The sequence below is a fragment of the Bactrocera oleae genome, chromosome 6 (genome assembly GCF_042242935.1).
Source record: "Bactrocera oleae isolate idBacOlea1 chromosome 6, idBacOlea1, whole genome shotgun sequence".
Lineage (NCBI taxonomy): Eukaryota > Metazoa > Arthropoda > Insecta > Diptera > Tephritidae > Bactrocera > Bactrocera oleae.
In genome coordinates this window covers 71,715,815-71,729,224 of record NC_091540.1, presented here as the reverse complement: position 1 = coordinate 71,729,224, position 13,410 = coordinate 71,715,815, and the positions used below count along the sequence as shown (strand labels likewise).

The following is a 13,410-nucleotide window of genomic DNA, read 5'->3' as shown; positions in this document are numbered from 1 at the left end:
ATTTCTTTAAGACTTTAATTTTCTCATTCTTCTAATGAGTATAGCATGAAGATATTATAAGTAAGAAAGTATAGTATGGTAATGTAGTTGAAGCGAAAAAAGAGTGAAATATGTAAGTTTCTAATTATTTGGCTAAATCTACGAAAACCTACGTTGCAAACTACACAATGTTAAAGAATGGATTAATTTAATAATCCAATGGCGCGCTCATACAAGTAAAGACGATTCTTATTAGTACCAACACTAATTACTTGCTAAATACTTGAGAAATGTGATAGGTGTCACTGTCACTATGAGAATGTTGAAAAAGAAATGTATATAGAAAAATTAAATAATCAAACTTGGGTTGGATTTCCAACCACTATCTCCTTCAAGCGGCTTGTGTGTGAAATTCGCTTGGAACGAAAATTCTTTAACTTAATAGAATTTAATTTTTTTTTTCTGACAAATAACTCGAAGTCTGACTATGAGTTCATGACCATCATATAAGATTCCAGTGATATAAGAAGCCAAAGTCCTACAATATTTTACATTTCTTTCGGAATTAATGAAACACAAACCCGCTAACCTGAAATTCTGAAGTAAAATATTACTATCTGATACTATCGTCTTAACTATTAGTTAGTTAGTAAAAGTAAGTAGTTTATGAGGCCAGCATATGACTCCTTCGACTAATTTGAAAATATCTCCCAACGAATAGTAGATATGCCGATATTTTTCGGTAGTCGCCAATGTTAGATATTCTTCACTATTTCAAAATTACTAAATATGTAGAATGAAAATATTTTATGAACCACATACACACATATGTATGTAAAAGACTTCCAGCGACCGTACTCTATTTTTCTCGCACTATGTTCAGCAGTGAGAAAATTTGCCATTGATGATGATTGTGGAAGAAGAAAGAATAAAAAGAGAAATTTTAATTTTAATTAAATCAATTTAAATGTTTATTGTTTTTATTTTTATTTTCATTTAATTTTTTTCTTTTCGTATCTTGTAATAGTACAAATCTTTGTCAATACTATCAATTAATATTTGCATTTACAGTTATGTATTTATGCATTTCTGTGTATGTATGTATGTATGTTTAATAATTATCATTTAAAATTTATCATGTGATCAATTGTATTTTGTTTTGCTTTTATTTTCAATATATTTTTTCACTTGGTTGCTACTCTCCGATCCCCTCTTTGTATTTAACGGTTAATTACAATTAAATGAATTTTAATATATCTTAAAATTAGCAATAATTACATTACAATCGAATTGATTATCGGAAAGTAGCTTTTTTAATTTTTAATTACACAAACAGTTTTGGTGTTCGCAAACACAAAAATAAAAAAAAAGGAAAAGAAACACAGAATTAACAAACCTAATTATAAATCTCGTACAATTAACGATATGTTAAGAAAAAAGTAGTTCACTGATATAACAGTAATAAAGTAGTTATTGACACAATATTAAACTTAATAAAATATTTGAGGGAGTGGAACTCGCATATCGCCTTATTGCATATGACACAGCGCCATTACAATATTTCATTGCGACGATTGTTTGTTGCTGTAAAGCTTTATCCACTCCACTGCGCTCCCTTCTCATACTCTACGCTTTTTTTAAACACATTTTCGCTAAAATACAAGTACAAATACGAATTATTATCTCGTTCTGCATTGACTTCAAATGACTATCATCATCTCCCTCGTTTTACATACTCATATACATAAATATGTAATAATTTATGTGTTAATTTGCAATTTATTCAACAGTTATTAATATGTTTTGTATCGTGTTTGCGATATTCTCTCGCAAAGCGGCATATATGATGGACATAAGCAAATATTAGTAGGTATGTATATATGTATTTTTAATACAGTTTTACAAAATATCAAGCAGTACTTTTTGTAAGAAAATCCACTCAAAACACAGCTGACTCTTTGTAAACATATATATCTATATATTATAGATAAGTATACGTATGTTTGGCCTACGCCTTTGTAATTTTGTACAATAAATACGTATGCATGTAATGTTGAATTTTTAATTTAAATTAAAGCTAACAAATACGTTTGCAAGCAGAAAGAAATGTATCTGTTGTGTGTACTTTTAGATTTAAACTTTTTTTTTCTAAATTGGACAGTTTCTTATTAACAACAAATATTGTTTTAATTTTATAAACAAAAATAAAAACAAAATAAGTGAGTAAAATATTATGAAAAAGGCTAAAATGGATCTTAAAGAAAGTATTGAATTAAATTTATAAAATTTGCCTAAGTTCGAAATATATCCAAGTTTCATTATTTTAACATTGTTTTTGTTTCTTGTTAATGTTTTTAAAATTACTAGGAAATCTATGTCAACCCGTAATACTAAAATCACTTTTCAAGCTTGTATTTTACATATTTGAATGTTTGTTTTTGTTGTTACTGCCCAAATCAATGTTATAAAAAATCAAAAAATAAATAAAACAAATTTTTGAAAAGCAAAAATTATTAACTATTAAAATGACAAACTCAGTGCAGCTCCTCAAAACAATCAAAAATTATTTTCCTCTAGAAAATATCGTGTTTTGCAAGCTCTGACTCCAGCAATGACAGCACATAACGATGAATAAAACTTTCTAAGACATGTTTTCTAAAAGCAATGCTCACATAATCTTTGAAGCTATATATAAAGTAGGATCTAATTAAATTTGAACTACCGCTTGGAAGTGATCAATTTTACTCTTAAATCAGTCAAAGTCGCATTAGAAATTCCTTTACATTTTTTTTTCTATTCCTGAAATTTTAGCCAAGAAAGGGAAGTGTTACTTACTTATGCGTTTTGTTGATTCTGTTAATAATTGAATGAATTTATATACAAATGGAATGTAACTTAAACTCTACAAGGGCCCAATTGGCGGCGCAAACAATTCACTTTATTGAATATTAATTCGTTAAAATTTCTAATTCAACTAAATCATACCACAATTGAGCGTTTCCCATTTCTTTCTACAGCAAAGTGGAAGGAAGCATTAATAAGCAAATTGTGAAAACCTTTCACGACTGAGATGAAAGTAAATAAGGGTAAAAATATTAAAAACAAAAATAGAAGAAAAGTTGAAAAACATAGTTTTTCGATTCGAAAAACACTTTACAGAGCCGGTTCCGTAAGAAACTCAATGAAATTCGTACAAAGCTTTTAGTATGGCTTGGCTGTACATTACAATGTCGATGTGTGGTATATGATAAAAGAGAACCCCGAACTTTTTCGGCCAAAGACGGTCACTAATACTTTCAAAAATTTTGTTTAGAAAATGTTTAGTACTATTAGGTGTTAAGGGCTAGTGCTCCTAATAGAACAACGAATCGACTAACTCAATCTCCCCATTTCTTCACATCGTCTTCACATAAATGTTCTGTTCCATTCTATTGACTCAAGCATAAATATTCGCAGCAATTCAAATGTAAGTGTGCATGCTTGTATTTGTGTCCTCATCGGGTTTTCGAAGGTCTAATTTAATATTTTATTTCGTAAGTATGTCATTGCTGTAAGTACTTTTCGTTTTTATTTGTTCTTAGAGATATTAAGTTTACAAAACAAATTTATTGTACGATTACAATTACGTTTGCTAGTTACAAATTACATTTAGAATAGAATACATATGTATAATCAAATATTCGGGGCTATCATTTTGCGGAGAATGTAAACAAACGATACAAAAGACAAACAACACTGCAACTGAACATAAAGGGAAAGTGGATAATTCTTCTGCAACAGTTTCGTAGACAAGTGCCTGTGGAAAACTTTGCGTCATGCTTCAATGAGCGTCTGGCTGAGCACTAGAGTCAGCAGGGGGCTTCGGCAATGTAAATAACAATAATATGTTTTAGTGTACTTCAAATGTCCGAAAGTGCGCGCCGCCATTCAACTTTACGAGGGAATAATGGACAAATTAAAATTCTACTGGCTTCTTTTTTAGTTTTTTGTTGGATTTGTTGTTGCATAGCTGCACTGGCATCATTGTCAATAGTGGCATTAACGATTGTTGCTGTTGTTGTTGTTAGTATTGTGGAAAATTACTATCGCCATGGCGAAATTGTTTGCATAACTGCTTTAGTCGCTGCTGGTGTTGTTGTTGTTGTTGTGGCCGTATGTTTTTATTGGAATGGATATATTTTGTGGCTCTGACTATCTGTCTAAACTCATGGTAAGCAATTTGCTGCCAACACACTTTCCCCCCACAGCATGGTAATTTGCGTCCGTCCGTCCAGCACATTTTCTGTCCTGCTCGTCTGCCGACGTGGCGCTAAGTGGATTTGTTGCCGTTTTTCCACAGCTATTTACTGCTGATGTGCATTGCTCAGCTCCCGGCAAAGCCGGACAAGTTGCTATACAAGCGTTGCTCAGTAGCACTGTTGTCCATTTTGTTTGTGTATTTTATTATTGTTTGTTGTTTGTTGCTTTCGCTAATGCTTTCGCTGCAGTTTTGAATGTTGAAACCCCAAATGCTAAATCGTTAGAAACTGCTACTGCCGTTGCTGTTGTTGTTGCGTTTGTTACTGTTACTACTGTCGTCAACTTTATTCTATTATTTATTTATTTATTGGCTTTGGGACGCCTTACTTCCTTAGCGTTTATACTTTTTACTTTAAACCTCGCGCCTGCTAAAGGCTTCTTCTATGCTTTAACTTATTTTCAGTTGTTTTTTGTTACTTTTATCGTTTATTTACTTTTTACTGTAGAAATAGAAATTTATTTGCCATTTTTTGCAATTTGTCTTTGTTTTCTCCTAACCTCTTACTTCTTCTCATTTCTTTTCAACAATCTAATTCACATTTTTGTGTGTGTTTGTTGTTATGTTTTTTTTTTCAATTTTGCTTTGCCGTCTTTGAGCATTTCATTTTTCAATTTTTTTATCCATTTTTCTGTGAAGTTTTAAATTTTTTTTTTGGAAATTTTTTGTTTTTATTTTCTTATATTTCATTTTCGCGTTTTTATGCCATCACGCTCGAACTTTTGCTGCTGCTGTTGTTGTCGCTTTTGCTGTTCGAGCACAAAATTGTGTTGGTTGCATTTGGAAAATGAGTTTTTCGCTGATGTTGCTGCTGACGTGGCTGCTGTTGCAAGTGTCGTTTGCTGCCCTTGCATTTGTCATGGCCGATGGAACCTGCCGCAAACAGAATCGAGAAGAGAAAGAAAAGAGTTAGGTTAATATTTTATTGGTTTGAATAGCGTAAAAACTTAAGAACTTATAGATATTCCAAAATACGCGCAGAAATAACAGAAGAACTAAAACACGCTGCCACTTCCTCAGTGGGACTGTGACAAAATCAAGTGCAAAGTTCTAGATTACACCACGAAAACAAATGTTTGGCAAATAAGTACATACATAATCTTTAAAATTCCAGACGAAACATTCGAGGACGATGCAACTTCTAGAAGTGAGATAAACTTTTTATTTGTGCGAAAACTTGCATTTCATTTGTGAGAGTAAATAAAATTGTATGGTAAAGAAGTCTTGTTTCGAGTTTCTTTTCCGAAGTAGACTACAGGTGAAATAAATACATGTATCGCCTCCTACTTATATATAAATTATTTACCAAAGTCGGTTCAGGATCTGAGTGTGAGGTGTTACGTTGGCTTTTTGAGATGTTAGAAATACCGAATCAATTGGTGAACCTTTTAGCAAGCAAAAACTTGAGTCAACTACACATACACCTTACACTTAGGCACAAAACAACACACGTGGCTATATCGATATATATGTATGAGGGTTGGTGTGCTTCACACAGGCACAAACGGAAGCATTTTTCGAATAGCAATTGAGTGCGCCCAGCTGGGAAATTGCTTGCCGATCAGCTCAACCGAAGGGTGCAGCGCTTCGAGCAAATCGAAAACCGGCAACAGTTTTGCGAGCTCAATGTAATAATAACAACGAAAATAAATAAATAAATAATCTTAGTTAAACAAAACGGGTGGCATCTGCACAAAATTGAGGAGATAAATGGCAGTTGTAGCATAAAACGCCAAAAAAGACCGATGGACGGGTTATTGATGAACCAGCCCGTGGCTGGGTTAAGTGCAAATGGTACTGTCGAGCTTAAATTATAATTTTCTTACTTCCAATACAATGTCAAAAGAAAGTTAATTTAAATGGGTTTGTGTTGCAAAATTGTAATCCGCTTAAATTGGCTGTCAGAGAAGTTAATAGAAATTGTAAATTGGGAAATAACGGGCATGTGCCTCCATATGTAAGCGTGTAGGCAGATTGTAAAGCGAAAGACAAGGGACAAACTATCTTTTTCCAATTTTCCAATTTTATATACTTATATAGTTATTTATACATATATATGAAACACAGACTGGATGGGCATGAACAATGTGTTCGCTGCTTTAATGGCCACCCTCATTATAATTGCCAAACTATTTTGGGGGACTTTGGAGTAATTTTCAATACTGCAAGACAAATTCTTTTTGAACACATTCGTATATTTGATTGTGTACGTGCTCAAAAAGTGAAACATACATTAATGTGTGCCTGTTCGAATATGTAGTAGAATGAAGGTCCTTTGGCATATGGCGTATGTATTGCAGTTGCAAGCTTTATTTGAACAATGCATTTAACGACATTCCCATGCGATGGCAGTTGATGTGCCGCCTTGCCATATTACACGTGCTTCGCTTTGAGTGTCCTTGCGTAAAAGCACAACGCCACTTTCAAAGTCCCGAATATGTATGTATGTAACGACATGGTATAGTTGATGCACGCTTGCTCGGTTTTGCAGAAATGATCCTGGTTGTCTGAAGATAGGAGAAACAGTATTCTCTATACCGGAAGTAGATTTAATTTCGAGGAAAAACTGTATATTTCTAATTCTGCCATTAAAACTTTTCTGAATATTAACTATGGATGTTTTTGGAAATGTCTTCTAACAATATTTTCATATTTTGTTATTAAAAAAAAAATTTTTTAATTTAAACTTCAATTTTCGAATATTTTTTATGAGATTGGCTTGTATTATTAGCTTGATACTTCTTCACATCCTTTGTACCATTCCCTCACAAAATTTATTACCTCTGAATAGTATGGACAACACTGAGAGATATAGAGAGGAAGATTTAAGTACCGTTATTCGTGATCAATGCATAAATATCAGCAACGAAAAGCATTACTTTTATTACCTAGGATTTATTGTTCATCGGACTGTGCATCTTACATCTTCATGTACTTATATCTGTGCGATAACAGGATTTTCCACCATTGTGCCATTCATTTCACACGCCCTATTCCAGTCACATCCGAATACAATGAATGTTTACTCCGAATTTCTTCGCATTCTATCGCCTTGCATTTTATTGCATTAGTTGCAATTGTGGCAAAATATCTCGCCCATGAATATGTATCTGCGGCGGCGCAACACACACGACACACAAGACACCTAAGTTGCACACACCACATTTGGGGCATATAGTAAAACACATCTTTTATGTGCATTTAAGTGAACTTGAATGGATTTGCTGGTGAGCGCTTGAAATGAATGTGCCCCTCGACGTGGCATTGTGTGACAGGAAGTGACATTGAAATTAAACTTTTTCGTGCTTTTCACATTTTCACAAATCTCCTCTCTCTCCCCCTTTGTCCTTGTTTCTTCACGTACGTCCTAAAGTCTGTCTTTAGGTGAGCATGTGTGTTGCTCCTCTTCTACAACACTAAACTGTGTCGTTACAACAATTGTGGTATTTATACACATTGTCCATTTCACACTTTAACTGCAGCACACACACACACACACACAACCACACAATCATGTGAAGCTTTCGAGTCGTTTGACTTGGCTTTCTCCGATGTGTGTGTGTGTGATGCGCTCTTGCGATTGCTTTTGGCACAATACTCGCCTGCCTCTTGGGGCCTTAATAGTTGGCAATTTAAGCTGAACCAACGGCAATGGTTTTAGTGGTCTTTTGTCCGCAAAAGTAATGCCCAAATGACTTTTTAATTAAGCCAATTGACAGGCGAAAGCCACCGACAGAGAGAATTACATAAACGGAAATGATGCATTGCAGTTGAGGCTCTTCAGAGAGGAGCGGAGGAGAGCATGTAAAACGTGGAAATTTAAAAAAATAAAACAAAATGAATTTTTGAAGTTAAAATAGCTGGCTTTCGAGTTTAAAAAAAGTAAGCAAATTTAAAACAGTATTCTTAAAATTAGTAAAGCTGGATAAAAATTAACCTGCCAAAATTGCAGAGACTTTTGCTGACATCATTTCTAAATTAAGCAGCTCTTTTGGAAACAATCTGTTCAACTGTGTCTAAAACGAAACAACAAACTGCGTTATGCTTTAAACTCTACTTCTTTGGTTATTTTAATCTCTCTCAATCCTACTATGCTTACTTCAATTGATCTACGACAGTTGAATTTGTGGTTCAAAGGGATGAAAACAGGTACTTATGATTAAAAAAAAGTTAAAATCGGCTGGAGCAAAGCTATAATACCCTTCACAGGTGCATTTCAGATAGCATAAAACGTATAAAAACATTTGTATCATGATTTTGATCGATCAGTTTGCATGACAGCTATATGCTATATTAGTACCATATCGACAGGGTCGACAACTGTACAGCTTACATTATGGGTTTCCTTCTTTACAAGTTTCGTGGCAAACTTAATATACCCTTTTCAGGGTAATAAACTTACCTCGTCAAATGCCGACTACCCTCGTGCACCGCCATCTCCGATGATTTGAACTCATTCAATTCCTTGCGTATGGCAGCCTTATCCTTCGGCGTCAGTCTTGTCCATGGCTTGTCCGCACGCCGATCGTAGTCGTGCGCCTGTGTCACCTCAATGTAATCGTTGAAACGGATGATTTTCTTCTCCTTCAGCTCCTCGACGGTGGGTCGGAAACTCAATTTTCGCAACAAATACGATTTCTTCTCCTCCTTTTGTTTCTTCTCTTCGGCGGGTGATTGTGCTGAACCAATAAGAAATAATATACAACAATAATTATATAAATTCACGCAATTAACACTCAACGCAAATACACAAATACATTGGCATTAACGGTAGTATGCTTTGACAATTTGCTATCCATCGAAATACTCACTCTTTAAAATATTGCGCTCCACCAACTCCTCGGCAGTGGGTCGCATCGACAGTCGGCGTATGAGACGTGCGCCAATGGCCTCCTTCGACTCCTTGATTTCATTATCGGTGACCTGGTGCAGGATATTGCGATTGATCAGATCCTGCTTGTCGGGTCGCAATTGCAGCTTCAGCGACAGTGACTCTTTGCGCGCAATCTTCGCCTGTCGGTCATTGTCGTCCTCGCGATAGAGTATGCGCCCGTCACCCTCGTCGCTATCGCTGCTGTTCTCGCGTATCACAAACGGCCGAGTGTTCTCCTTGTTCTCGACGGTGCAGGGCAAATTGATGTTGAACACCTGCTGCCTGCTGCGCAATAGAAATGTTGTTTTTGTTTTGGTTTGAAATAAAAAGCAAACAAAAGTGTGGAAGAGATAAGTAAAACGTTTTGCCATGATTTATTTGATTACAATTTAATGCAGTGTTTTTTTATATTTTTTATTGTGTGTGTGTGTGTGTGTTCTCTTTCTTTCTTGCAAGTGCTGTTGTCGTGCGTGTTACAAGAGTGCATACAAATACATAAATAAAACACAAATACACAAATTATTCACCATTTAGCATGCGACTGTGTGCTTGGAAGTGATTTCTAAGGGCTGTCACACATACAAACATACATGCAGAAACTAATGTAAACTTAAAATATGCTAGAAAGATACTCGAATGCACAAATTAATGTACTTTTTACAATTTCTAAAATAAAAGTTTAAAAAGAAATTTTTCAGAAATATTATTAAAAATTATAATAACTGTTTAAAAAAATTAACTCTTTTTCCTATATATGGTAAACATATATCAGATTTCTCCCCTTTTCCAGCAATTTGAATTATTCAAAGGATTTAATACTTTTTTCATTTATCTGGCTACCATACAAAGCCCCCCCACAAGCCCTTTTGGCAGCGGGTTCTTCCCCGACGGCTAAGTTAAATAAGATATGAAACAAAAACAAAAAGGAATTAAAACTGTGTCAGCAATGCGGAAATGAATGTGTCAGCCGCCCTGCTCTGAACCTTCTTCTACCTGTGCCCCTTTGGCTGTGCACAGGACGCGTGAGATATGAAGTGCGTGTGTATGTGTGTGTGTTGACATGCAAATATACTGAACGTAAAATTATTTGCGCTTTGACGACATTTAAAGTGAAATGCTGAATGTAGATAAAATTAATTGTGTGTATGTGTGTGTGTGTAGTGTGCAGACACCATAAAAGTCAGTGAGTCTGCTGCTGAAATTCGAGAGCACACTAATATCCTTTCAGAAATGCATATTTTCCTGGACGTGAATATGTTCGCCAGACTATCGCATCCGAAAGCGACGACATGAAGTCAACCGGCCCAACTCACAGTGCATGCGAAAGCTCACAGACTTGAAATTTGTCAACGACTAAGTTTGCTGTTATTCTAAGTTTCCTGCACATATTGAGCGTAAACTGGGAACCACAATCCAAAAGCCTGATCAAATGTATGGCTTTCAGAGTCTGAATAAAATAGTTAAATCATCTTCAGCGTTTTTTGTTCAAGAGCACTGCTATGTTTTGCAAAACCAATAATGTGCGATAATTTTTTGCACGCAGTGTACTCATATATTCAATGCCGTGCCGCAGCCACCTGTGCATGTTTCTGCCTGGTTATCAGAGTTATTCACTCCACACTCACGGCAAGCGTGTGTGTGCGTGTGCGTATATTCAGTAATATTTGCATATATTTGCAGGGCTTAAGTTAACAAGCATTAAGTTTGGTGTACTTAATGAGCATTGCGAGGCGGAGATAAAACGCCTCGCCATAAGTGAACTCACATGTTCCAGGAAAGCACCGAGGCTCCTTCCTGTCGCAGCAGGGCCCGGACGCTTGCACTAACAACATTTACAACATTTTGCACACACACACACACAAGCATATACATATTTCATTATACGATTTACCATAAATTTTACATTGAAATTGAATATATATAATATTTAATTGCCTTCGCGAATGAAAATTATTGCAAATGAAAAAGTGTTTGCGATTCGCAAATAAATAAAAAATCGCCAACAACAAAAATACCTAAAATTAAAATAAATTAATTTCATATTTCTTGTAGAAGTAAACGATTTTTTTAGGGCAATGAGCTGGAAGGAAGCATTATAAGTGAGATAAGTTAGCGTACTAGGCTTAGAATGAGTTCTCTGAATAATAATAAAAAATTAGGTTTGTATACTCTGTGAGATTTTCCATAATTGAGCCCAGGAACGATAACGATTTTTTTTAGCTGTAAATTACTTTTCAGGCGCTTCTGTACTGTAAATACTACTGTTGTTAAATATGCTAAATGTTGGATATATTTGAATCGTTAGCTCGAGGTGGGGTGAAGCGAGAATGCCAGCATTTTCAAAGATAATTATATAGGCGCTCTGTTGCTCATCACAACATGCCACTGAAAATGTATTTACTCCATTACAAAAAGTATGCAATAGTTCAAGTAGACAACAATGGATCAATACAAAATAGAACTGTTAGCACTCTTAACTTCTTCAGTGCTCCTGGGCCATGAGCGTCTAACTGGAGCATATCAGCATCACACAAATCTTTTGGGAATACATGATGTAAGCATTTCTAATTTCTAATTTCTAACTGATGCAAATAAAATTAAATGACAGTCAGTGACTAAATACAATTAAAGCATTTTTGTTGTTTATTTTAATATCAGTTTCAGTTTTAAATGAGCTCAGCGCGCTGAACGCTTGAAGCAAAAACAGAAAATAAGTCTGAATTAAATTCGAAAAAAGTGTATATGCAAAGTAAATGAGCTGTCAGTATTTATATTAACAATATACGCGTAGGAAAAAGTGAGAGCGTTCAATGCTCCGGATGTGCACAACTTTTCCATTAAAAGCTGAATGATCCGCAGCAAATCACAGGGTGCCCCCCACCACCGAAGCACCTATCATCGTCACAATACAAGCACGTCAAAGGAGCCACAACACCAACAATGGGTTTCGAAATTTATGGGTACTTCAATTCAATTCCGCACAACTTTTATGATTTGCGAGTTATACTCATATGTATGTGTGTGTGTGTGAGCATACGAGTAAATCGAAAGCAACACGTTTGCACACACTTACGATGCCAAAATTAAAAATAAAATATGCAGCAGTCATAAAAGGAATATTTTAAGAAAGCATTCCGAAAGCGCGAAATTCGGAATGCGCCAAGCGGAACCAAAGTTATGCTACAGCAAACGTATTTACATACATACTTGTAGTTATATGCTGCCGAGCACAAAGCGCACGAGCGTTTCCACGGATTTTTTATTTCATTTTATTGGATTTCTTTGGCAAAAAGGTTGAAAAATGAGTGCTTGAGCCATTTCCAGCGCGTGGCACATAGACAAAGCCTCTAAAAGGGCGCAAGGTTAACGAAAGCAGCGCCGCGCAACAGGATATTTATTAACGTGACAGACGGTGTGGCAACTCGGTACGGCCATAAAGGAAAAGGTGCTCAAAATATACGACTACACACATACACGTACACGCATGCGTGCGGATATTTAATATTTAACTTTCGTGTGTGTGAATGCGCGTCATAAGTTACTGTTGCATTCTCCGTGAATGTGAATGGCTACTGTAGCGGTCTCCACCAGCGTGGGTTGACTTATAGGCGCGTGTGTGTATGTGTGTGCGGATGCGGATGGGTAATTGGGTGTCGTGCAAACTTGTTTACTGAATTTACAGCGCACAACACACTTTGGGGCACGGTGGTTATGCAACATAAACAATTTAAGAGCACTTAACACGCCGAATAGCGTCGGCGGCGGAAACGAGTGAGTAAAAGACGCATGTCGTATTTTCACGCGCACACATGAACGTGTGTATAAATGTATACGCGTTCGGCTATATGCATGTAACAGTATACATGTATGTACATCTGCAAAGTTGTAAGTTCTGGCTGAGGACTTTTGTTGAGTATTTATGGTTGCATGTATGAATGTGGTTTCAATAAATTTGACAAGAGAAGCAATTATTGCTTATTGAAGAAACTTAAAATTTAGGAAGGTAAAAGCACTTCAAACTTATTATAATCTAATACATCGCACTTATACATACATATTTATTACTGTATATAGTCGGAGAAACAAAAAAAATAAAATAACATAAAAAGCATTAACTTCGGTTGCACCATACTGCAGTCTATAATACGCTTCACAAATTAAGAGCAAATTTTCTATACAAGAATCTGATTTTAGCGTTCAGTTTGTATGGCAGCTATATGCTATAGTGATCCGAGAAATTAGCAGCATCTTGGCGAGAAAA

At 35.5% G+C, this 13,410-nt stretch overlaps 1 protein-coding gene and 1 long non-coding RNA gene across 19 annotated transcripts in view; one reads left to right on the top strand and one right to left on the bottom strand.

The window, feature by feature from the left end:
• Nucleotides 1-2,560: 2,560 nt before the first annotated feature.
• The window catches only part of LOC106624555 (phosphatase and actin regulator 2), a 211,283-nt gene continuing 200,433 nt past the window's right edge, over nt 2,561-13,410 (bottom strand). For 16 of the 18 annotated variants that reach the window (XM_070111423.1, XM_070111431.1, XM_070111435.1 and 13 more), the window contains 3 exons: nt 9,088-9,434; nt 8,679-8,955; nt 2,561-5,149 (listed from right to left, as the gene is read on the bottom strand). In XM_070111423.1, the coding sequence (XP_069967524.1) occupies nt 5,134-5,149; nt 8,679-8,955; nt 9,088-9,434 (640 nt within the window). In that variant the 3' untranslated portion in view covers nt 2,561-5,133. The remainder of the gene's footprint in view (nt 5,150-8,678; nt 8,956-9,087; nt 9,435-13,410) is intronic. The other 2 variants (XM_070111424.1, XM_070111432.1) reach the window with 1 other exon arrangement.
• On the top strand, nt 5,095-5,497 carry LOC118681137 (uncharacterized). The gene is made up of 2 exons (XR_004976810.2): nt 5,095-5,184; nt 5,238-5,497. It is a non-coding gene; the product is annotated as an uncharacterized lncRNA (long non-coding RNA).